At 45.0% G+C, this 22860-nt stretch overlaps 2 protein-coding genes across 6 annotated transcripts; both read right to left on the bottom strand.

The window, feature by feature from the left end:
* Window positions 1-409: 409 nt before the first annotated feature.
* ING4 (inhibitor of growth family member 4) lies at window positions 410-12219 on the bottom strand. 5 transcript variants are annotated; one of them, XM_080987246.1, is made up of 8 exons: window positions 12081-12219; window positions 10167-10238; window positions 9846-10012; window positions 9537-9651; window positions 7232-7337; window positions 6380-6527; window positions 2311-2372; window positions 410-1137 (listed from the first exon to the last, which is right to left on the bottom strand). In XM_080987246.1, exons 1-8 carry the CDS (start codon window positions 12115-12117, stop codon window positions 1098-1100), a joined length of 747 nt encoding a protein of 248 aa, XP_080843372.1. In that variant the 5' UTR covers window positions 12118-12219; the 3' UTR covers window positions 410-1097. The 5 variants fall into 5 exon arrangements, with proteins under 5 accessions (XP_080843372.1, XP_080843373.1, XP_080843371.1 ...); XM_080987247.1 differs by having other exon boundaries at window positions 6380-6524; window positions 12081-12218; XM_080987245.1 differs by having other exon boundaries at window positions 6380-6524; window positions 7232-7340; window positions 12081-12218.
* Window positions 12220-13449: 1230 nt separating this feature from the next.
* LOC308466457 (transcription factor HES-5-like) lies at window positions 13450-22620 on the bottom strand. The gene is made up of 4 exons (XM_080987258.1): window positions 20867-22620; window positions 19787-19888; window positions 16664-16742; window positions 13450-14050 (listed from the first exon to the last, which is right to left on the bottom strand). The coding sequence occupies exons 1-4, from the start codon at window positions 20978-20980 to the stop codon at window positions 13752-13754; spliced, it is 594 nt and encodes a 197-aa protein (XP_080843384.1). The 5' UTR covers window positions 20981-22620; the 3' UTR covers window positions 13450-13751.
* Window positions 22621-22860: the final 240 nt, after the last annotated feature.

Raw genomic sequence — 22860 nt, forward strand, 5'->3', positions numbered from 1 at the left:
TTTGCATTGTTAAAATGCAACTTTTAGAAGACATCAGAAGGCAGCGAAGTTGTACACGAAAGTTTTTAATTTTTGATATTTTATTATGCTTTTATATTTGCTGGAAGCCACCCAGAGTGGCTGGACCAACTAAGATGGGTGAGGTACAAATAAAATAATAACAGCAGCAACCGTGCTCCGCCCTTATTTCAGACATTGTGCTAGATCAGCACATCGCGACGTTTAGCCGGTGATATATCGCAATATTGAAAACCAAGTATCAGAAACCACCACTGCATGCAGGTAAGACAGGCAAGTTCGAGCTCTTAAGTGCTGAAAATGCCTCTTCTTCCGCCAATGGCTTGGCTGCTGACCACCATCAGCTCCGTGAATCCCACCCCTCGACTCACAACCGAGAATCACTACAAAGTTTGTTGAATTGACTTTATTTAATGCCATATTTTACAACACGGGGTTTCCCCCAATACAAGCACCACCGAGAGAGGAGTGAATTCTGGATGGCCTCCGTTTAAAAATCCACAAAACACTTCATTCAGCAGGTAGGGGGGCGCTCCTCCTCACGAAGAAAACAAGACCCATTCCAGTTGGCTCTAAATGGTTCCGCTCCCTTTGAGAAATGGAATGTCGTGGGGGGGAAAGGGAAGGCATGAGAGGCCCATCTTCTTACCCAGCTTACTGAACAAGGGGGTTGACTTGGTTGCCCCTCTTCTGGGACACAAATGAGAAATTTTTGGAGGAAATGTTTTATTTCTTCTGTTATTCAGGTGTCGTTCCTTCTTCCACCAACAAGTCCGGGTTCCTCTGAGCTAATGCAAGCTTTGGAACCTATTCAGGGTAAAAGGTTGTAAGAACGAAGAAGGCTTACTCCATCTTCCCCCTCAAGGGTTGCCGCCACAGAGGAACTGGGAAGCAGTGAGTGTTTCAGTACACGCAGGAACCATCATATGGATACAAACCATTCACAGGTAGCGCTGCTCACCCAGGATGAGACCCACCCCCTAACTATGAAACCCCAGGAACTGGGAGAAGGGTGCTGAAGCCCAGGAGTAGGGGTGGGTGTTCTGGTAACCACATCTGGACCTCAGAACACGCAGGTTTTATTTCTTCTTCCTCTCCTGGGAGCAGCGAGGGCAGAACCTGTAGCAGGGAGACAAGGCAAAAGCAGCAATCACAAAACAAATGGTGTCTGAGAATGAAAAGGCATCTAGAATTGCGTATTAAGAAATTCCCAATTCTGCAAGCAGAAAAGAAAACAAAATAATAGGTGCTGTGCAAACTGAGTAAATTTGTATACAAAAATTGCATTATCAGGAGGCAGGGTAGGAAAACCATTTGGATTCTGTGTGCCACTAAAAGTAGGAGACAATATTGTCTGACCTACAGGGTACAATCCACCATGCATTTATTCAGATGCTCCTGTTCCTTTAAGGCAGTGCTTCCCAAACTTGAGTCTCCAGCTGTTTTTGGACTACAATTCCCATCACCCATTGGACTACAATTCCCATTACCAGTGGTAAGGGATGATGGGAATTGTAGTAAGTTGGGGAAAAACATTGTTTTAAGGAAAGCCAGTGAAAGAAAACTTTCCAGTAGAGCATAATTTATGTTAATTAGTGATGTCACCTGGATTTTTCATCTCAGATTTTCCATCTTGTCATAGGATGGCCCTATTCATACATTTCCTTCAATGCTGTGCCTAGGTTTCAAAAATATGTAAAGGTGTTTTTTAGAATTTGGATTTCAGCAGTCTGCCAGGACTTCATGGAGCATTTCGAAGAAAATGGTTTTTCCACAAAAGATAAGTACAACTAAAGGTTGGATACGGTGCCTCTTTTCAACAAAAACAACCCTCTCTCTGGTTCTGAGCTTTTGCAAGTCACTGCAAATAACCTTTAAAGCATTTGTGTGTGTGTTTTTCTTTGGGGGGGAAATGAACGAATTCCTATGCCCCACAAATAACCCAGAGATGCATTTTAAATAAAAGCAAACATTCTACTCATGTAAAAACACGCTGATTGGGCCGGATCTGGCCACCGGGCCTTAGTTTGCCTACCCATGAACTATACAGTGGAACCTTGAGTTGTGGACACAATCCGTCCCAGACGCACATCCGCAACTCGAAGAGTTCGCATCCAGAAGTGCCGTGTTTGTGTGTGGCGCGATTTAGCGCTTCTGCACATGCGCGAGCGGTGAAACCCAGAAGTAACCCGTTCCGGTACTTCCGGGTTGTTGCGGGACATCACACGAAAAGGCGCAACATGAAGCAGACGCAACACGAGGTACGACTGTAGAAAGCAAATAGCCACTCACCATTTCCCTCTTGGCTTTGTTGTTAAGCCCACACAAGCGAAATGGAACCATTCAATGGAGCACTGGGGAAAGGTATAAAGAGCACAAAAGCTTAAAGTTAGTGACCCCCCCGTCTCTTCTCCATGTTATAACTGTTTGGGGTTTCTCAGAGCCTCACTTTCAAGCTCTTTTCCTCCCTCTTATGGTTTGCCATCACTGTCTTTGTAAAGGATCAGTACATAATTCTACTGCATAATGAACATTCCCTTCTCCCCAGTCAAGCTTGCAAAAATCTATCATTTGCCCGATAATAAATGTTGGAAATGTAAAGAAACTGAAGGTACATTTTTCCACCTTTGGTGGACGTGCCCAAAGATTAAGGCTTTCTGGGAGATGATATATAATGAATTAAAAAAGGTATTTAAATATACCTTCTTGAAGAAACCAGAGGCCTTTCTCCTGGGCATAGTCGGCCAATCGGTGTTAAAAAAGGACAGAACTTTCTTTATGTATGCTACAACAGCAGCAAGAATACTCATCGCAAAGTATTGGAAGACACAAGAGCTACCCACACTGGAGGAATGGCAGATGAAAATGATGGACTACATGGAATTGGCGGAAATGACTGGCAGAATCTGCGACCAGGGAGAAGAGTTGGTGGAAGAAGATTGGAAGAAATTTAAAGATTATTTACAGAAACATTGCAAAATTAATGAATGTTAGCATGATGTTGGATTGAAGTTAAGTGGCTTCTAGCTGTACAGGTTTTAAAGCTATAAATATATCAAGATTAAGGATTAGGATCAAAAAGGTTAAGAGAAATGGAAAAATTGGTTCTAAATAGGTAAAAATCTAATGTCATAATATATTAAGATTTAGGATTGGAATTAAAAAGGAGGGAAAGAAATTGCTGGGCTTACAAACTGAATTGGAATACAAAAGAGGGAGGTATGAGGAAGTCCGGGAAACAAGTAAATGTAAAAGAAGCTATGAAAAGACGAAACTATTTTTAACTGTTTTTTTCTTTTTTTTCTTTTTTCTATTTTGTATTTTATATGGTGTATTTTTCTCTGTCTTTGTTAAAAAATTTCTTCTTTATTAATGTGATTTTATTATTTCTGAAACTTTAATAAATATTAATTTTTTTAAAAAATGAACATTCCCTTCTCCCTTGCTCCTGACTCTCCCAAAGCTTCTTAACCATCCATCCATCTATCTCTATGGGGCTCATTTGCCCCCTGTACTCTGAAGCTATGTTACACCCCCCCCATTAGAAATACACACACAAGTGGAATCATCCCTGCTGAAGAATCCATCAACCAGTTCAGCGAGTGCAGTTTCTATGTCCTAACAAAGAACTGATACTGTCTCAGCGAGGGCACTTAGCCACTTGCAACCAGCCATCTTTGCTGCGAGTCCTGCAAGGCCAGCTCCCTGCTTTGCTCCTCCTCTTTTCAGCTGGCCTGAGGAAGGGGCTGGACTGACTCCAGCTATAAAAGCTGAGGCTGCTGAAGATGCCAGAAGCTATTTTTGCTGCGAGTCCTGCAAAGCACTCTTGGGGTGGAGTATTGTTTAGGTGGGGTTTTTTTTGCTGGGGGTCAAGATTTAATTTTGGAGATGCATAAATTTTGCTGTTACTGGGTTTTTTTTGGTATCTTTATTGTTAAACCTTATGATTTATTTGGGGATTGTTTCTTTTTCTGTATCCTTACAGAGATATTTTTATTTATGATGACTACTTTTGTTATATTGCTGTAATTATGTACATGCTTTCGTGTTGCAAGCTTTCTTCAGCATAGTGAACTTTGGAAAGGCAGCATACAAATGGTGATGATTTAAATAAGGCCACAACAATGTCCTGAGTTTTAAACTGTATAGTTGTGTAATTTTAAAATTTGAATTGAATTTTAATATTTTATCTGTTAAGGGGTGTTGTATGTATTCTGTACATTTGCACGCAAATAACTGGTGTTTTAATTCAGTTTAATAATTTTCTCTGATACTCTACACAAATTGCAAAGGCCAGTAGCTAACACAACTAAATACATATCTACCTGAAGAACTGATGAGTCCTGTGCAGACACAACTTGCCAGGAATGAAGACTGAAGAATTAAAGCTATACATCGATCCTGCTCACTTACCCTTCACGGCCTAGGACCCTCGTACCTACAGGACTGCCTCTCCTGGTATGCCCCACGGAGGACCTTAAGGTCCATAAATAGCAACACCCTAGAGGTCCCGGGCCCTAAGGAAGTTAGATTAGCCTCAACCAGAGCCAGGGCCTTCTCAACACTGGCTCTGGCCTGGTGGAACGCTCTGTCTCATGAGACCAGGGCCCTGTGGGATCTGATTTCTTTCCGCAGGGCCTGTAAGACAGAGTTGTTCCACCTGGCCTTTGGCTTAGAATCAGTTTGATTCCCTCCCCCTCTTTCTTTTTCCTTTTTCCTCCTGTGAAGAGGCTGCATCCTAATGTTTTAATGTTGTATCTTAATCTTTTAAATTGTATTTTCATCAACTTGTTTTTTTTATTGGTTGTTAGCCGCCCTGAGCCCGGTCTTGGCTGGGGAGGCCAGGGTATAAATAAAAATTTATTATTATTATTATTATTATTATTATTATTATTATTATTATTACTACTACTACTACTACTACTACTACTACTACATCAACATAAAAGCCTTAATGTACATGCTCATTTGGACTTATTTTTTTAAACTGATTAGTAGATGAAGACCCAGGAAATATGTGGAAATAAATGAATATTAACACAGGAAAATATTTGGAAGGCTGTAAGTAGGTCTGTTATCACCAAATGGCTGTCCGTGATAAATTAAGACACAAAACTCAAATGGAGACAGGGCAGGGCTCCGATCCAGTATCCTCTTCCCAGATTCTTCTCCTACCACTTGTTACACATATGCAATCTTTCACTGAGCAGATGGAACCTGTGAACCCAGAGCTTCTCAATTTGGGGGCGTGAGTGCTACAAAGTTTGGGAAGTGTAACACAGACAACACTGCTGGGGATGGCTCAGAGAGCAAATGCTTTGGTGTTTCAAAGAACACTGCAGTTGCGAAGCCTAAAGGAAAACTGTCAGGTTGGGCAGTGACTGCACGTGCCAGGTCACTAGAAGCCATTTCCACTTAGCGCTCCCTCCATTTGCAGCTCCTTTAGGGAGGAAAGGAGGGGAGCTGAAGGACTGGTTGAAGAAGCGCTAAGGCATGCAGAGATAATGTGGCAACATTCCAGGAAAACTTTTTTATAGAAAGAGGCAAGTGAGGCACATTGTGCTGCTCAGACATGATGCACTCCTTATCCTCTATGCAGTGGCAAGAGAGAACCTTCAGCTAAAACTGCACTATTGCATGAGGCCTGGCAAGAGTCCTGAGGGAAAGAATACATAAGGTAAAGGTAAAGGGACCCCTGACCATTAGGTCCAGTCATGACCGACTCTGGGGTTGCGCGCTCATCTCGCTCTATAGGCCTAGGGAGCCGGCGTTTGTCCGCAGACAGCTTCCGGATCATGTGGCCAGCATGACTAAGGTGCTTCTGGCAAACCAGAGCAGCACACGGAAAGGCCGCTTACCTTCCCGCCGGAGCGGTACCTATTTATCTACTTGCACTTTGACGTGCTTTCGAACTGCTAGGTTGGCAGGAGCAGGGACCCAACAACGGGAGCTCACCCCGTCACAGGGATTTGAACCGCCGACCTTCTGATCGGCAAGTCCTAGGCTCTGTGGTTTAACCCACAGCGCCACCCGCGTCCCTCAAAGAATACATAAACACACAGTAAAGAACTGCCCCATATCCATAGCTTTTTCATAGGCATCCACTTCTTAAAAAAGAAGAAACAAGGCAAGGTGAACAGCAAGCCAAAGGGTGGTTTGCTAATTCAGGAACGTTGTATGTTTTAAACAGTGTTACCAATCTGTACTAAGGTCATAAACAAAAATATTCTAGTTTCAGAATCCTGACTTCCACAATGATGTCATGAGGCCCTTCAGATTCCCCGCATCTGCAGCTGTCCACATTGCCCCAGAGCTGAGCCCCTCTCACCCCACACCCTCAACTCCCAAGAGAGTCTCTTACATCAGGGTTGTCACAACCAATCATCTCCCCATAGGAGACTTGGTGGCAGAGGCAGTAGGTGGGCTCATTGGGGTCCACAGGCATGTCCAGCACATCGGAGGGGTGAACATTTCCAAAGGTAACCGAAGGCATCCCGTACTCTGTGCTGCTTCAGGGCGGAAAACAGAGTTAGTAAGCCATCAGTGGAGACTTCTCTCAGACCCCTGCAATCAAAAAACGTTCCCTTCACCCCCACCTCACTCTGGAATAAACTAGGTAAAAGGTAAAGGACCCCTGGACGGTTAAGTCCAGTCAAAGGCGACTCTGGGATTGCGGCGCTCGTCTCGCTTTCAGGCCGAGGGAGACGGTGTTTGTCCACAGACAGCTTTCTGGGTCATGTGGCAATAATGACTAAACCGCTTCTGGCACAATGAAATACCGTGACGGAAGCCAGAGCACACGGAAACGCCATTTACCTTCCCACCACAGCGGTACCTATTTATCTACTTGCACTGGTGTACTTTCGAACTGCTAGGTTGGCAGGAGCTGGAACAGAGCAACAGGAGCTCACTCCATCGCGGGGATTCAAACCATCGACCTTCTGATCAGCAAGCCTACGAGGCTCAGTGGTTTAGACCACAGCGCCACCCATGTCCCTTGGAATCAACTACCTTAAGGAATAAAGAACTTGCCAGCTTGGCACTTCTCACAATCCTCACCAGTAGGAAAATTGACCACCTAGTCTGCCAGAGTTTCTGGGCACAACAACGACCATGGATGGTGCTAGAATGGAGTAGAGCAGACATTGGGCGAGACTGGTAACGTCTACTAACACAGATCCCTGCCTTCTGCCTGTCCCCTCTTCCCACTCACGTGCGGACTAGTTTCAGCTTCTTTTGGGCTGTCTTTGGCGCCTCCTCGTCAGAATTCTTCCCCTTGGAGCGAGCACGGGCTGCTTTCTTCTCTTTCTGGACCCGGCCTTCTGTGCGCACAACACGGACAAAGGGGGGCAAATCAAGTACCGGGACCTCTCTTTGGGACAAACAGAGCTTATTTGGCCTACTAGCATGCTTTCAAATCTCTGTAGAAAAAAACAATTTGGAGCTCTATAAATCTCTCCCCCTCCCCGCACTGGAACACAGCATTAGCAATCTGAATAAATTAAGCCAAATGTGAATCTCACTGCACACAAAAAAGCCTGCTGGATCAGCTTACAGAGCCACCTAACCCGGCATCCTGCTTCTCCTGGTAGCTGCCCAGATGCCTCCAGGGAATCCACAGGCAGAGCCTGGCATGAAAAGAACAGCCATTTCCCACTGCTGCTTAGTAGCTGGTTTTAAATGGTATACTAGTCACCCCCCACAAAAACTCCTAATGTGGAAATTGGTGTTTTCACTGCCACTACACTGAGCCCATGTTTTCATTGCACTATCCACCATGGTCTTAAGAGCCGTTTCCAGGTTAGTCACAACTAGTTATGACTTCATTAGTGTATGTGGCTAAGATTTTCTGCCCCAACGGCCATCATTTTGCGCTAACTTGCAATGAATCTCAAATGGCATTCGTTGCTGTCCAATCTGGAGAGATCCTTTTGGTTTTTAAGTTCTTTAGAACCCATCATTTGGTGTCATCTGTTAGCTTCGCCCTCATGTTCACAAAGGATTTCAGATACGGTAATTTATGAACAAGTCAAACAGTGCAGGTCTCAAAGCAGACCTGTAGAATACCTCACTGCTTCCATCTATTTTGAAAACTCTCGTTTTACATCTACGCTGTTTTATGTTCTGTACCCAGACACTGTTGAATTAGCGGATAATTCTAAAACATTGCTACAGCAGGACTTCTGTTTGCAGAAGCTATGTGGATTTTCCCTCAGCATCTTTTTTCCCCCTAATGCTATTTTTGCCAATCTGTTTGCGGCAGAATCTACTTTATTTATTTCAGATATTTATATGCCACTTAATAGTCAGAATTTCGCCTGCTACTTACATAACCATAAAACATACATGCAAGGGTTTTTTTTTTAAAAAAGGAAGCCTTCTTGCCTGTTATAGCTTCCTTGACTTGAGTAAATCACAATTACAATTTCTCAGGTTCATTTATGCATTTTTTCCTAATCTGTGGGATACATTTAATTGGAGTTTCTATTACAATGCTTTTTAAATAATCTCCTGGCAGTACTTGCTACTTCCTATGATGGGATAGAGCAGGTCAAGGTGGGAGCAAGGTCTATACAAGCCCAGTAGACCTGAAGGAGCGTCTCCACCCCCACTGTCCAGCCCGGACACTGAGGTCCAGCTCCGAGGGCCTTCTGGCGGCTCTCTCATTGCGAGAAGTGGGGTTACAGGGAAGCAGGCAGAGGGCCTTCTCGGTAGTCGCGCCTGCCCTAAGGAATGCCCTCCCATCAAATGTCCAGGAAATAAACAACTATCTGACTTTTAAAAGACATCTGATGGCAGCCCTGTACAGGGATGTTTTTAATGTTCGATGTTTTACTGTGTCTGATGCTTTAATTTGTTGGAAGCCGCCCAGAGTGGCTGGGGCCACCCGGATGATCAGCATATAAATAATAAATTGGTGTCGGCATCTCTTCCTTAACTTCGTTTTAACAAATCCTCTCTTCTTCTTCTTTTTTAGAAGTGTCTTCTTTTAACATCAAATTCTACGTCGACACAACTTTTTGCTTACAGATATGTTCAATTTGATAGCACCAGGTAGGCTTCCCTCCTAGTTGGCTCGTTGACTTCACTGTTCTAAGGCACAGTCACTTACTGTATGAAAATGTCTCTTTGCTGCAACCTAGATGTACATTTACCCTGCAAATGCAAGCGTACTTCAAGTCACCCATTATGAAATATTTCCCCCCTTGTCTACCTATTAGCATTTCCCCCCACTATGAATTTGGGTGGAGTCAGGCAGCAACTGTGTGGATGGTACCCAATGTGTTCCATCTGCTGATGGAATCAGTCAGCAGAATGGAAGGAAATACTCAGTAATTTATCCTCTTCTGTATCTCTAGATTTGTTATAAATTCAAAACAGATTTAGGAGGATGCAGTCTTTCTTTCATAGTAACTTGCTCTGAAGACTGAAATTCTACTATCACCATTTCTGGACATCTTTCATTTGCCCCTGTTCCCACCCTCATGTCAGCCACTTCTACAGAAACCAGAACTCACTCTTTTTGCCTTTACTAGATGAGCTGTCATAGTCACTTGACTCTATCTGCTTCTCTTTCAAGTCAGCTTCAAACCGGGCGAGATCCGTGTCCAGTCGCCGGATGTGCTTATCTACCTGCAGACACGGTAAGAGGGGGAGAGCGTTATTTTTGAGGTAATATGTCCCAACCACCAAGAGAGCAAAGACTTATACGAAGGCAAAGAGAATGGCAGCAGAAAGTAACTGCCCAAAGAGATACAGTTCTGCTTGGATGAAGGCTCTTCACAAAGACTGTCCAAAAAGCCCCACCTAATCAGGCCCCCTCGTACCATCTCATACGTCTGCATTGCGAGCTGCACTTTGTCGTCACCGAACTCCTTGCACTTCCCGTAGGCCTCTTGGATCTGCTTGAGGAGCCCCAGCTTCTCCTCTGAAGACAACGTCCGTGCATTACTGATATATTCTGTGGCCAGTTTATCAATCTCTGATTTGAGATCTGAAAGCAAAAGCGGGGTGCAGCATCATAACAGAGCACTCTGGCATGACACCAAACAGAAAGGGATACGAACACCAGGCTTATTTGTTCTTCAGTGTGTGACAAGGAAGACTTACATAGTCAATCTCAATCAGCAGGGGTTTTGCAGACTTACCTTCTGTTCGTTGGTCCAGGTCTCTCATGAGCTGGAAGTTTCTCTGCAGCTCAAAGGGCAAATTCTCAATGCCTAGAGAAAGAGGGAAAGTGTGAGATGGAGAAGAAGATCAGCTTGGTGGGGACCTGCCTGCGTTACTTCTTTCCTACACCTTCATTTATACTTTCTTTTACTGTATGCTCAACATTAACTCCATGTTGACTGAATAGCTACAGGGTGAATTTTACACCATTTAAAGCCAAGTAGCTGCATTACGGGACGCGGGTGGCGCTGTGGGTTAAACCACAGAACCTAGGACTTGCCAATCAGAAGGTTGGCGGTTCAAATCCCCACGACGGGGTGAGCTCCCGTTGCTCTGTCCCAGCTCCTGCCAACCTAGCAGTTTGAAAGCACGTCAAAGTGCAAGTAGATAAATAGGTACCCCTCCGGCAGGAAGGTAAACGGCGTTTCTGTGCGCTGCTCTGGTTTGCCAGAAGCAGCTTAGTCATGCTGGCCACATGACCCGGAAAAACTGTCTGCGGACAGACGCCGGCTCCCTTGGCCAGTAAAGCGAGATGAGCCCCACAACCCCAGAGTCGGTCACGACTAGACCTAATGGTCAGGGGTCCCTTTACCTTTACCTGCATTACAAGAGAAAGAAAGGGCCACTTCTTGTGTTAACAAACTCAGGTTTCCTAACCAAACATATACGTGAAAAAAGCTGCAGCCAATTTCGGCTCTTCGACTAGCATACTCATATGATACCCACATTTACCTCAATCATATTTTACATTTGTAGGTGCACACCTTAAAACACATTTTGTTTATTTACTTCATGAGACTTGACCGCAATAAAACATCAAAGCATTTTTAAAAATAACGGAACAATAACATTATCAGTAAATAACAATGATCTTAAACGTTCAAAAATGCTTAAAATAAATGATAAGCTTAAAAAAACAGATTAAAACACGTATCAATATGCTACATGTCTGGATAGGCTGTCATATAATAATAATATGATTCATATATCACCCTTTATCAAAAGATCCCAGGGCAGTATACAACATTAAGAACACATTTTACGGAGCGGAAAACATAACAGACAGCATGATAAAATAATCACAATAACAGTGTCTCCAGCTTTAACAGACCATAGATTATTTAGGCATGGGTAACTAGGAAGCCTCTCTGGGGAGAGCATTCCACAGACGGGGAGCCACCACAGAAAAGACCTGTTCTTGTTGCCACCCTCCGAACCTCTCTGGGATGAGGGGCATAGAGAAGGGTGTTCAGGGTCTGGGTCAGTTTGTATGGGGAGAGGCGGTCCTTAAGGTATTGAGGTCCTGAGCCATGTAAGAGGTGCCAGCTTTGCATACGCTTTCCCCCATGCTTGCACACACACAGACTAACCAACAAAGCACACTACAGTGGTTGTTGTGCGTGTGTGTTTTGTAAAGCGGGTTTTTGTGTCCAGAAGTATCTGAGTGCACTGCCATATTTTAACCAGGGCAGAGCCAAACTGTGGATGTGGGAAGAGGAGGGAGGGGGTGTGGAATTTGCAAACATTATTACATTTAAATTTCACCAATGCCAATATCAAGCAGTTCCTTTCTTCCACCCTTCCTTCTTGGGTGGGGGGGAATGAAAAACAGAATGAGGGCTAAACTCAAGCAGACAACGCACCCGAAGGGAAGGAACTGGAACCACTGAGCACACTGAAGGATTAAGCCGCAGCGCCCTGTTAAAAAGGAACCAGGGCGAACCCGGGTCGGCTACTGCCGTAACGTGTGAACTGACCCACACGCAGGAATATGAGGTGCCTCGACCCCCCTCCCCCGACTGCGGGCTTTCGGGGCCTCTGCCGCCTCCCGGGAGCCGCCTGCGCCGCCTGCCTCGAGCCGCGTCCCGCCCGAGCCCCGCGCCCGCTCTTACTGTCTAGGTAGTGCTCCAGGTACATCCCCGCCGCCATCTTGGGTTCCAGCCAAGCGCACGGGCTCTTTCCCCTCCCGCCGGCTCCGCCCACCTTGGCTTCGCTTCCGCCCTTAACAGGAGCAGCTTCCTGTTTTCGGCAGAGACACTTCCGCCCCCTCTAGGCCAGGTGGCTTCCGCTCGCTTCCCAGCTCGCCTCCCCTTAGTCCTCCGCCGCAAAGGGAGCACGACTGGGAGGCAGCCATTGTGTTTCAAATAGATCCAGATCACCAGTCCACTTCTTCAAGCCTGTTGCTTGGGGGAAATACATGTCTGGCTGGTGAGCCAGGATCTTGGAGTGTCTCCTTCCCCTCAGTGACAAGCATTTCCAACAACAACTACAAATTTATGCGAGTTTTATACCAATTTAACAGGGTTTTCCCCCCAGAGAATCCTGGGAATCTTAGTGTTTTCTTTTTTGGGGGGTGAAATATACTCGGAGTCGAGAGTGGATTTCATGCTCTTTATTCAGCACATAGTGGTGAGGAGGAATCAAAGTTCCCCCACAATATCTGCTTTATATACATTATTTACACAATGGGCTGCAAGTGATTGGCTAATTCCAGGATTCTCCTGTAGGCCAATCAGGTTGTGGATTCACTTCCACCTGGAACTGGATTGGGTGGCTCCTGCGGACCAATCATACTGCTGCATTGTTCTAGGACCAATCAGGCTGCTGCATTCTGAATCCTATTGTTCTAGGACCAATCAGACTGCTGCATTCTGAATCCTATTGTTCTAGGACCAATCAGACTGCTGCATTCTGAATCCTATTGTTCTAGGACCAATCAGACTGCTGCATTTTGGATCCTGTTCTAGGACCAATCAGACTGCTGCATTTTGGATCCTATTCAACTCAGTACATAACGGGGAGGCTGATAATTTTTCGCAAAACTGCAGTTTCAATGGTTCCTAGCAGGAGAAGGAATGGCAGCTAACGGGGTAGATACTGCCTTAAAAATAGCCCTGGGTGTAACATGGATTCAGACAAAACAGGAAGCACAAGTGTTTCATATCTGCTGTTATTCTGCCCTCTGCAATCACTGGCTTGTCCAAACTTTTGTATCCCTCTGTGTGGGAGATACATATTGGGAACTTGAACATTTTCTGGGCTTGGTGGTGGAAAGCAAACACCATATTCCAGTTGCAAATGAAGTGCAGACGATTGGTAAAGCACTGGTGTTCTTCCATATCAATGCCAAACACAAAGCTCCTCCCAAAAAAAGATGACATTCTTGCAGTTTCAGTTATTTAGGGAACATTTGACCCACTTAGGAGAAGGCCAAACAATATAGTTAATGAAAATTCTTACATCATTCTGTATTTTTGAAGCATTTATTTACAAATAATTTTCCTTTTCTTCAAGCTTTTATATTTAATACATGTGAACAACACCAAGAACAGTGAGATGTAGAATCACAGAAAGCAGCACGGGAAAAACTTATGTACACAGCAGGAAATGGATCATAAGACAAGGTGGACAGAACAAGAAGGACACAAATACTTTTCTCCATGGAGCTTCACAGGCACACAAAAATTCCTGAAAGTATTTCCCCAAAGCCAAATAAATTAGAAGCTCCAGTACACACAGGATTCATTCTGCCCTCATTTCCTTATATATTGGTTAAAAGAGGTTCAAGTAGACCAGGGTCTCCAGAATACCTGGGACCCTGTTCTGTTCAGGATCCCAGAAGGGACAGACCTTTCAAAACGTCTAAAGCCAGGCGAAGCCAGGCACTTTTCACTCCAGCTGGAGACCTTTCCTAGCTTAGATGCTGGTGGAGAAATTGCCAGTGAAGTCCCAGACGGGTGCCTGGATGAAGAGCTTGACTGACTGGGAGCATTCAGATACCGCTGTGTCTCTGAAATGAGGAAGGCTTGGACAAGAGAGGCACAGTAGGAGTATCCTGTATGAAAGCCCTTGTCCTCTGCCACTGTGGAGAGAAAAAGAACATACAAAGGAGAGATGAAAGGAGAGAGGCAAGTCAAGCATCCATCAAATGTATGCATCTGCATGTCATGAGGAGAAAGGGGCCTGGGGTATAAGCTGTGTGATTTCTTCTAACATAAAAGAGCCTTGTTGGATCAGACGCAAAGCCCTTCTCTGTTCGGGGGGGGGGGCCTCAAGGGCCGTTGCCCTAGGCGCAAAATTGTTAGGGGGTGCAAAATTTCAACACCTACTGCTGCTTCAACGCAGCTGCGCACTCCCATCGCTAGGCTCCATTAAAAACGTATCCTCCATGCGAACCAGGAGGTGACCTCTCCAGACAATGGAACATCTCATATTTTCTTATCTCTGCGGCTGCGACCTCCTGGGTGACGCGGTTAGCGTTAGGCAGTTGGATATGCATGCGTACCCCGTCCATTTCGCTGCCTTCCACCCACCCTACTCCACACAGCCCCTGGTGCTGGCAACCCATGCTACACCACTGGTCTGTTTTCACACTCTTGCTCATGACCCTCAACAGCTGGTATTCAGAAGCAAGTGCCTCTGGTTCAGGAGGTAGTGCATACAGAGCCATCATGACTAGTCATTGACAGCCTTATCCTCCATGTTTTTGCTTAACCCCCAACTCAATTTTAAATGGATACAAGTGACACTTTAAACAATGAAAACAGCAGACAGCCTGCCTAAGGTATAGAGATGGGGCAAAACTGATCATTAAATCAGCAATCAGTTGGGAGGTGAGTATGTCAGTGATTCACAGTGTAAAAGTGAAGGAGAAAAAGCCCTTCTGTCAGGCATCAGGGAATCTGATCCCCCTATGGTAGGCTGCCAGGAATAGACAGAGAAGGAGAGTTATTGACAATGTATTTTATTCAACATTCACAGAGAGTGGCTTAGAAATGCAGCCTCTTGGAGTAATGGCATTACTCCGAGTAATCTCCACCCCCCCTTCTCTCCTTAGTTGTCAACAGCACCACCCACCTGATGGTGGCCACTTAGAGTTATTTGCGTCTGAGCCCTTTGCTCTCCTACTTTCAATGCTCACCGGGTTCTGGGAGAAGGGGGGTCTGGAATGCTTTCTAGTGATAACATGTCAGCCAGCTGCTCCGGCTCTGCCTTCTCCTCCTCTTCTCCCATTATTTCCCAGCTTCTCCCCTCTTCTGCCTCTGAGCTATGACCTCCCGCAAACCACTGCTGTAAATCTATACTGCCTTCCTCTTCTCTGAAAGGTTCGGGCTGGGGAGGCAGTCTCCGCCATTCCTCCTCTGTCCAGTCCCTTCTGATCTTGCCTTTGGGTACATACCCTTGGGTCTTGGTTTGCAGCAACTTCTTGACCTTACAAATGAAAGTATGTGGGCAATGCCAGCGGAAGTATCAGAAACCAGAGAGGATGACTGAAGATTTCAATTGGTCTTGCATAGCTTAACAGAGCCGAATGAGAGAAATTATGCAGACTTGCCCATTCACATCATTTATACAGGCTGCAGAATTCAGCTTGCTTGGCTACAGACTTTTAATTCTTTTAAGCAAAATTCACACAATTGTGATTATAAGCTGTAATGATCTAGGAGCTGAATCCTGCTCCATTTACCTCCTGGCAGGCCCACCTGCAATTCAGATAAAATTTTGTAGTATGTGCCTAGTGAACTCAATCCATTCTGTGCATGTGACTTAAGCGACTCTCTGAGGCACTTCATTTGTTATTATTGTTATAATTATAATTATGGCATTTCTATTCCACCTTTCTTCCAATGAACTCAAAGTGGCCTTCATGACTCTCCCTCTCTCCATTTTATCCTCACAATAATCCTATGAGGTAGGTTAGGCTGAGAGATGGTGACTGGCCCAAGGTCACCCAGTGAGCTGCATATCTGAGCGGGGATTTGAACACTGGGACTCAGCTACATTAGTAGAAAAAACTCCCAGTACGTTTCCGAGCACAATTCAAAGTGTTGGTGCTGACCTTTAAAGCCCTAAACGGCCTTGGTCCAGTATATCTGAAGGAGCGTCTCCACCCCCATCGTTCTACCCGGACACTGAGGTCCAGCACCGAGGGCCTTCTGGCGGTTCCCTCACTGCGAGAAGCCAAGTTACAGGGAACCAGGCAGAGGGCCTTCTCGGTAGTGGCGCCTTCCCTGTGGAACACCCTCCCACCAGATGTCAAAGAGAACAACAACTACCAGGCTTTTAGAAGACATCTGAAGGCAGCCCTGTTTCGGGAAGCTTTTAATGTTTGATGTATTATAGTATTTTAATATTCTTTTGGAAGCCGCCCAGAGTGGCCGGGGAAGCCCAGCCAGATGGGCGGGGTATAAATAATAAATTATTATTATTATTATTATTATTATTATTATTATTATTAAAAAAGTGTTTTGAATGTGTTACAAACATGCAATACCAGATGGTGGTGGGGAGCAAAAAAAAATAAATCTTTTTTTCCTTTTGTTATCACGATTTAATTTCTGACTTATTTATAGCGTTTTTTTCTTGCGTGTAGATCCACTCCTGGTCTCCACCCTAACCATCACACCCAACTCGCTCCATGTTACCCAACTTCACTATGGTACATTGCAATAAGCCATTCCGACCTACAACTCACCTGCTAGCTGCAATGTTTGAATCCGCTGCACAGTCATTTCTAGAAGAGCTGCCTTGTCCATGCGAGAATTAGGAAGAGGCTTTTGGGAGGGAAAAAAAGAGGATAACTGGAGACTGGCTTGGAACCAAGCAGAAGTTGGCATTGCAAGAGGAGAAAGAAGAGGATTTGGCATGGACAGGAACTACTCTCAACTGAACAAAGAGAGCTGGTAATTCGAAGAAACTATTATTCAGTGAACTTGGAGGGACATCTGCATCACAGATTGAAATCACTTTAAATTTCACAGTCCCCTACGGAAGCATCATGGGAATTGTAATTCCTAATAAGAAGGCAGGGATATGTGATTTAAAACATTCTCAGCACACTCCATGAAACTACAGCTCTGATGGTTTTTTGAAGGTAGTTCAATGCACCGTATTTTTCGCTCTATACGACGCACCAGACCACAAGACGCACCTAGTTTTTGGAGGAGGAAAACAAGAAAAAAAATATTCTGAATCTCAGAAGCCAGAACAGCAAGAGGGATCGCTGTGCAGTGAAAGCAGAAATCCCTCTTGCTGTTCTGGCTTCTGGGATAGCTGCGCAGCCTACATTCGCTCCATAACACACACACACATTTCCCCTTACTTTTTAGGAGGGAAAAAGTGAGTCTTATAGAGCAAAAAATATGGTAAGTTTTCTAGTGTGGTGTCTCAAAAGGGAATGAAACGAGACTATCTTCCTGCAACTCATATTGCATTTTCTGTTACTGGAACTTTTCTCCCAAACTGTCATTTGAACGCTGGGAAAGAGTGTCCTACAGTCCAAGCTTCAAATTGTGAGCCTTTGGGTTTTGCATTTCGCTCCACTGATATCCAGCATGTTACCCAGTGGGATTGGTTGTCTTCAGAATACAAAATTTTTTTTAAGATCCTTTTGTGTAGGTGTTGCGTGGCAGGAAGGAATAGGAGGAACCTATATCTGCACCACAAACCTCTTTCAGTGCCGTACCAATTTAACTCTCCTGGCTCCCCTAAAAGAATACTTTGCAGTTTGATGAAAGTGCTAAGAATTCTCCCTTACATCCTTAAGCTCGGCTTACACAACTATACTTCTCAGGGATCCTGAGAGAAAGAGGGAGAGAATATAAGAAACAAGTTTATTCTGCCACTGAAGACAGTTCGGAAACTCAGCGGAATTCAGCGGCCAGGTTGCTCACCGGAGCAAGATGGTTTGAGCATATTACACCGATCCTGGTCCGACTGCAATGGCTACCAATTAGTTTCTGGGCCCAATTTAAAGTACAGTGGTTTCTTGGTTCTCAAATGCCTTGGTTCTCAAACGCCTTGGTTCCCAAACACCGAAAACCCAGAAGTAAGTCTTCTGGTTTCCAAACGTTTTTCGGAAGCCGAAACTCCGATGTGGCTGTCGGCTATTGTTTCTGGGGCGCCTGAACCAATCAGGAGCTGCGCCTTGGTTTTCAAACATTCTGGAAGTCCGTTTGACAGATTAAGTTTGGCACTTTTGTTTTTGCTATTTATTTTGCCTTTTTGTTTTTTGAGGCTTTTTCGGTTAATCTGTTTTTGGGACTGTATGGAACCCAGTTCAGCTGCTGATTGATTGTGTGACTGCAGAAATGGATAAAAGCCCCTCATCCAGACAATGACAGTGCAGGTAAGAAAAACAATTAATTTAAATTTTTATCATCTGCAATACTGTCCTATTTTATAGTACAATACATTGATTATTGCTTTCATTTTATGGATCAATGGCCTCGTTAGTAAAATTCATGTTAAATTGCTATTTTAGGGGTTGTTTTTAAAAGTCTGGAACGGATTACCGTATTTTTTGCTCTATAAGACTCACTTTTTCCCTCCTAAAAAGTAAGGGGAAATGTGTGCGCGTCTTATGGAGCAAATGCAGGCTGCACAGCTATCCCAGAAGCCAGAACAGCAAGAGGGATTGCTGCTTTCACTGTGTAGCGATCCCTCTTGCTGTTCTGGCTTCTGAGATTCAGAATATTTTTTTTCTTGTTTTCCTCCTCCAAAAACTAGGTGTGTCTTGTGGTCTGGTGCGCCTTATAGAGCAAAAAATGCGGTAATCCGTTTTGCATTACTTTCTATGGGGAAGCATGCCTTGGTTTTGGAACGCTTTGGTTTTGGAACGGACTTCTGGGACAGATTAAGTTTGAGTACCAAGGTACCACTGTACTGGTTTTGACCTATAAAGCCTTAAACAGCTCAGGATTGCAATACCTCAAGGACTGCCTCTCCCCATATGAACCTACCCAGACCCTGAGATCGCCTTCTGAGGCCCTAATAATAATAATAATAATAACAATAATTTATTATTTATACCCCGCCCATCCGGCTGAGTTTCCCCAGCCACTCTGGGCAGCTCCACTGGGCATTTTAACCACTGTTAAAAACAGTACAGCATTAAATATTAAAAACTTCCCTGAACAGGGCTGCCTTCAGATGTCTTTTAAAAGTAGGATAGTTGCTTATTTCCTTCACATCTGAAGGGAGGGTGTTCCACAGGGTGGGTGCCACTACCGAGAAGGCCCTCTGCCTGGTTCCCTGTAACCTCACTTCTCGCAACGAGGGAACCGCCAGAAGGCCCTCGGTGCTGGACCTCAGTGTTCGGGCTGAATGGTGGGGGTGGAGACGCCTTCAACGCCTGTCTCTGCCTTCAACGTGTGCCTCCTCCATGAGAGGTCCAGAGGGTGGCAGCACGAGAACAGGGCCTTTTCTGCAGTGGCTCTCTGTTTGTGAAATGCTCTCCCCAGGGAGGTTTGCCAGGCACCTTCATTATATACCTTTAGGCTCCAGGCAAAAACGTTCCTCTTTAGCCAGACTTTTGGCTGTTTGACATCCGATGCCCTTTTAAAATGTGTTGGGGAGGAGGGTTATTGGGTTGTTTTGTTTGATTACGAATTTTGTGTTTTTAGATTCTATTTTTATGTTGCAATAGCCCTGAGACATGTGGGTATAGAGCGGCATACAAATTTAATAAATAATAATAAAGTAAAAAGTTGAAGCTTATCATGTTAGATACATACAGAAGCTTGATGGTGGATGCCCTCTCATCCCCAGTGGGATGTGTTACTATGGTTATGGGGAGACACCAAACGTGGCTCCTTACCTTGTTACCTGGGCTGGTGCCATCTAGTAAGAGAGCCTTCAGTTGGTTGAAAGACTGGGCAATTCGATTCCTTCGCTTCTTCTCCATTAGCGGTTTGATGATCTGCAGATGAAGAATTTCTGCATCACTAGAGGAATTGACTGGGCAAGGACAAAAGGCGGAAGAGAAGAGCTGGGGAACAGGGGGAGCAGTTGACCAAAGCTGGCCCAAAACACTGAAGTGCCTGAATCAGAAAATCCAAATGATATCCCCTCTCACTAATTTTTTATTACTTTTTAATTGATTTTCAAAAACAAAACAAAATTAAAGTTAAACTTTAACATTCAACCTTTTTTATCTTCTTATTTACCCTGCGCAATTTCGCGCCCGGACTTCCCTCCTTCGGTTTTCCCAATTTACATCCATTCCTGCAGATTCTTAATTACATTCTATATACATCACAAGATTTATGTTAGCCCTGCTGCAGTTTTTAAACTTCTACAGTTATTTCGTATATACACAACAAATTTACTCCACTCCTCTTCAAACTTTGCCACTTTTTGGTCTCAAATTTTATAACTCATTTTTGCCAATTCAGTATACTCGAATAATTTCGTCTGCCACTCCATTAGGGCTGGTAACTCTTGGGATTTCCACTTTTGGGCCACAAGAATCCTTGCGGCAGTCGTGGCATACAAGAATAATTTGCAGTCTTCTTTTCTCAATTCATCTCCTATTATCCCTAATAAAAAAGCCTCTCATTTCTTTGGGAATGTATATTTGAATTCTTTTTTCATTTCACTGTATATCATATCCCAAATCCCCTCTCACTAATTAACATGGGTACGCAGTTGGGTGGGAAGTTTCCGCAAGTAATCCCCCCTGAAGTAAATGGGAGATGCACAAGATCACAGCCTCGCTCTTTCTCAACTGTTCATTTCAGTGGGGATTGCAGTGAATATCCTGAAGAACTGCACCTGTTGCTCAGTTCTGTCTCCCTCCATCTCTGCCTTCCTTACAACCACGTCAGCCCATACTTAACCCACCTCCAGACCTTTGCCAACACAGCTTCTCTCTCACTCTCTTTCCTTTTGCATGTACCTTTTTGTAGACCAGACGTTTTGGCTGTTCCAGATGTGGTTTCTTCCAGCTGCATCCCCTGGGTGCCCCTGTCGTCATCCATGAAGCTTTGCTATCTGCCGCCTCCAGGCTCATCTTGTCTCTCTGAGAATATTTTCAAATTTCCCTCCTTCTGCCCTCCCTTTAATTTATAGGGCATCCCCAGCACAGCTGTCACATTGTCTGCAAATCCTATTTACTCGCTCCTCAACAGAGGCAGCCAATGAACAGCTACAGAATCCTATTGTCTTTCTGAGGGGAGGAGTGTGATGGTCTCTAGGAAGCCAGCCTGCACTCCAATGAACTCTCCAGAAGAGAGCTGGGAGGGAATTTTAAACGGGGATTTCATTTCAGGCCGGCCAGCTGCTCCTTTCGGGACAGGGTGGGGGAATAAAAAGCATGAAGAGGGTGAATAGAGACTGGGCCAGAGGAGAGGAAGCTATTGAGATGGAAATGAGGGCAACAGAAGGTAGATGTGTGTTTTGCTGGGTGGTGTGTGTGTTGGCAGCTGCGCTTGGGGTGAGAGGGAGACTTTGAAATACCAACACAACTCTGCTCAGGCAGAACAATCAGACCCTCCACTTAGCTTTGTAGGGTTGCCGGGGCAATGTGAGGCAGCCTCCACCTCTCAAACCGGGTTCTTTGTGAAAGGAATAGGCAGCAGAAGAATGTGTCATCACCCCATTCTTTTCCTAAGTAGCAGGCGGGGCAGACAGAACTGGGCCAACACAAGCAAAACATAACTTATATGTTTTCTAGAATGATCCAGGATGCCATTGCATGCTCATATCTCTCACCAGCCACAGGCTTGCAGGGATTTCTGGCTGAGAACTTAAAAGAGCTGCTGACGTTGAGAATAGAGCGTTCTGGGCCGGATCAGCGTTTGGTTCGGTTTCAGTACAAGGAGCTATCATCGAATGCTCAGGATAATGTCAGAGGCGAAGGATCAGCTAGACATAAAATGGAGGCAGAGAGATAGCAGGAGCAACCAAATTCTTCTCTTTCATGATTCATGGCTATGGTGTTATTCAACATCCCTATAAAGCTCTAATATGCAAAATTCAAAAAGATTTGAGCTTCGCATTTAATCCGTAATGCATGTTCTGGGCGTGTGTGTGTGTTTGCACTGTGCACGTGAAATCCTTGGTAAAACAGTGAGGTTCAGAGCTGTTTCCAGAGGAAGAACTGTGAGGAGAGAGAGTCAGTGTTGGTCAGAAGATAGGTAATGGCTTTTCCCACCTGCCTTGCCCCATCCTCCAGCCCTAGCAGCCTTCAGAAGGGAGCTGTTTCCAGAGGAAGAACTGTGAGGGGAGAAGGAGACACTGTTTGCCACTAGGGGGTGGTTGGTTTCACCAGGGCTGCCAAACCTTCCGCCCAAGGAACCTTCAGAAGGCAGTTGCTGCCACAGGCATTGTGTGTATGTGTATTTCAATGAGTTGAATAGAGTGAAAGATTGTTGTTGTTGTTGTTTAGTCATTTAGTCGTGTCCGACTCTTCGTGACCCCCTGGACCAGAGCACGCCAGGCACTCCTGTCTTCCACTGCCTCCCGCAGTTTGGTCAAACTCATGTTGGTAGCTTCGAGAACACTGTCCCACCATCTTGTCCCCTGTCGTCCCCTTCCCCTTGTGCCCTCCATCTTTCCCAACATCAGGGTCTTTTCCAGGGAGTCTTTTCTGCTCATGAGGTGGCCAAAGTATTGGAGCCTCAGCTTCAGGATCTGTCCCTCTAGTGAGCACTCAGGGCTGATTTCCTTCAGAATGGAGAGGTTTGATCTTCTTGCAGTCCGTGGGAGTCTCAAGAGTCTCCTCCGGCGCCATAATTCAAAAGCATCCATTCTTCGGCGATCCGCCTTCTTTATGGTCCAGCTCTCACTTCCATACATCACTACTGGGAAAACCATAGCTTTAACTATACGGACCTTTGTTGGCAAGGTGATGTCTCTGCTTTTTAAGATGCTGTCTAGGTTTGTCATTGC

The sequence above is a fragment of the Podarcis pityusensis genome (assembly GCF_964106645.2).
Source record: "Podarcis pityusensis genome assembly, chromosome: 17".
NCBI lineage: Eukaryota > Metazoa > Chordata > Lepidosauria > Squamata > Lacertidae > Podarcis > Podarcis pityusensis.

Bases quoted from the DNA above. Each gene is read 5' to 3' on its own strand.
- ING4 (XM_080987249.1), bottom strand. From the start codon at position 12,117: ATGGCGGCGGGGATGTACCTGGAGCACTACCTAGACA. The intron at 6,528-7,231 runs GTGAGTGGGAAG...TCCGCCCTGAAG, and splicing joins AAGCTGAAACTAGTCCGCAC to CAGCACAGAGTACGGGATGC. The intron at 1,138-6,379 runs GTAAGAGACTCT...TCCCTGCTACAG, and splicing joins TTGGTTGTGACAACCCTGAT to GTTCTGCCCTCGCTGCTCCC.
- LOC308466457 (XM_080987258.1), bottom strand. From the start codon at position 20,980: ATGAGCCTGGAGGCGGCAGATAGCAAAGCTTCATGGATGACGACAGGG. The intron at 19,889-20,866 runs GTACATGCAAAA...CTTCATCTGCAG, and splicing joins AACGTCTGGTCTACAAAAAG to ATCATCAAACCGCTAATGGA. The intron at 14,051-16,663 runs GTGAGTTGTAGG...TTCTCTCCACAG, and splicing joins TCAAACATTGCAGCTAGCAG to TGGCAGAGGACAAGGGCTTT.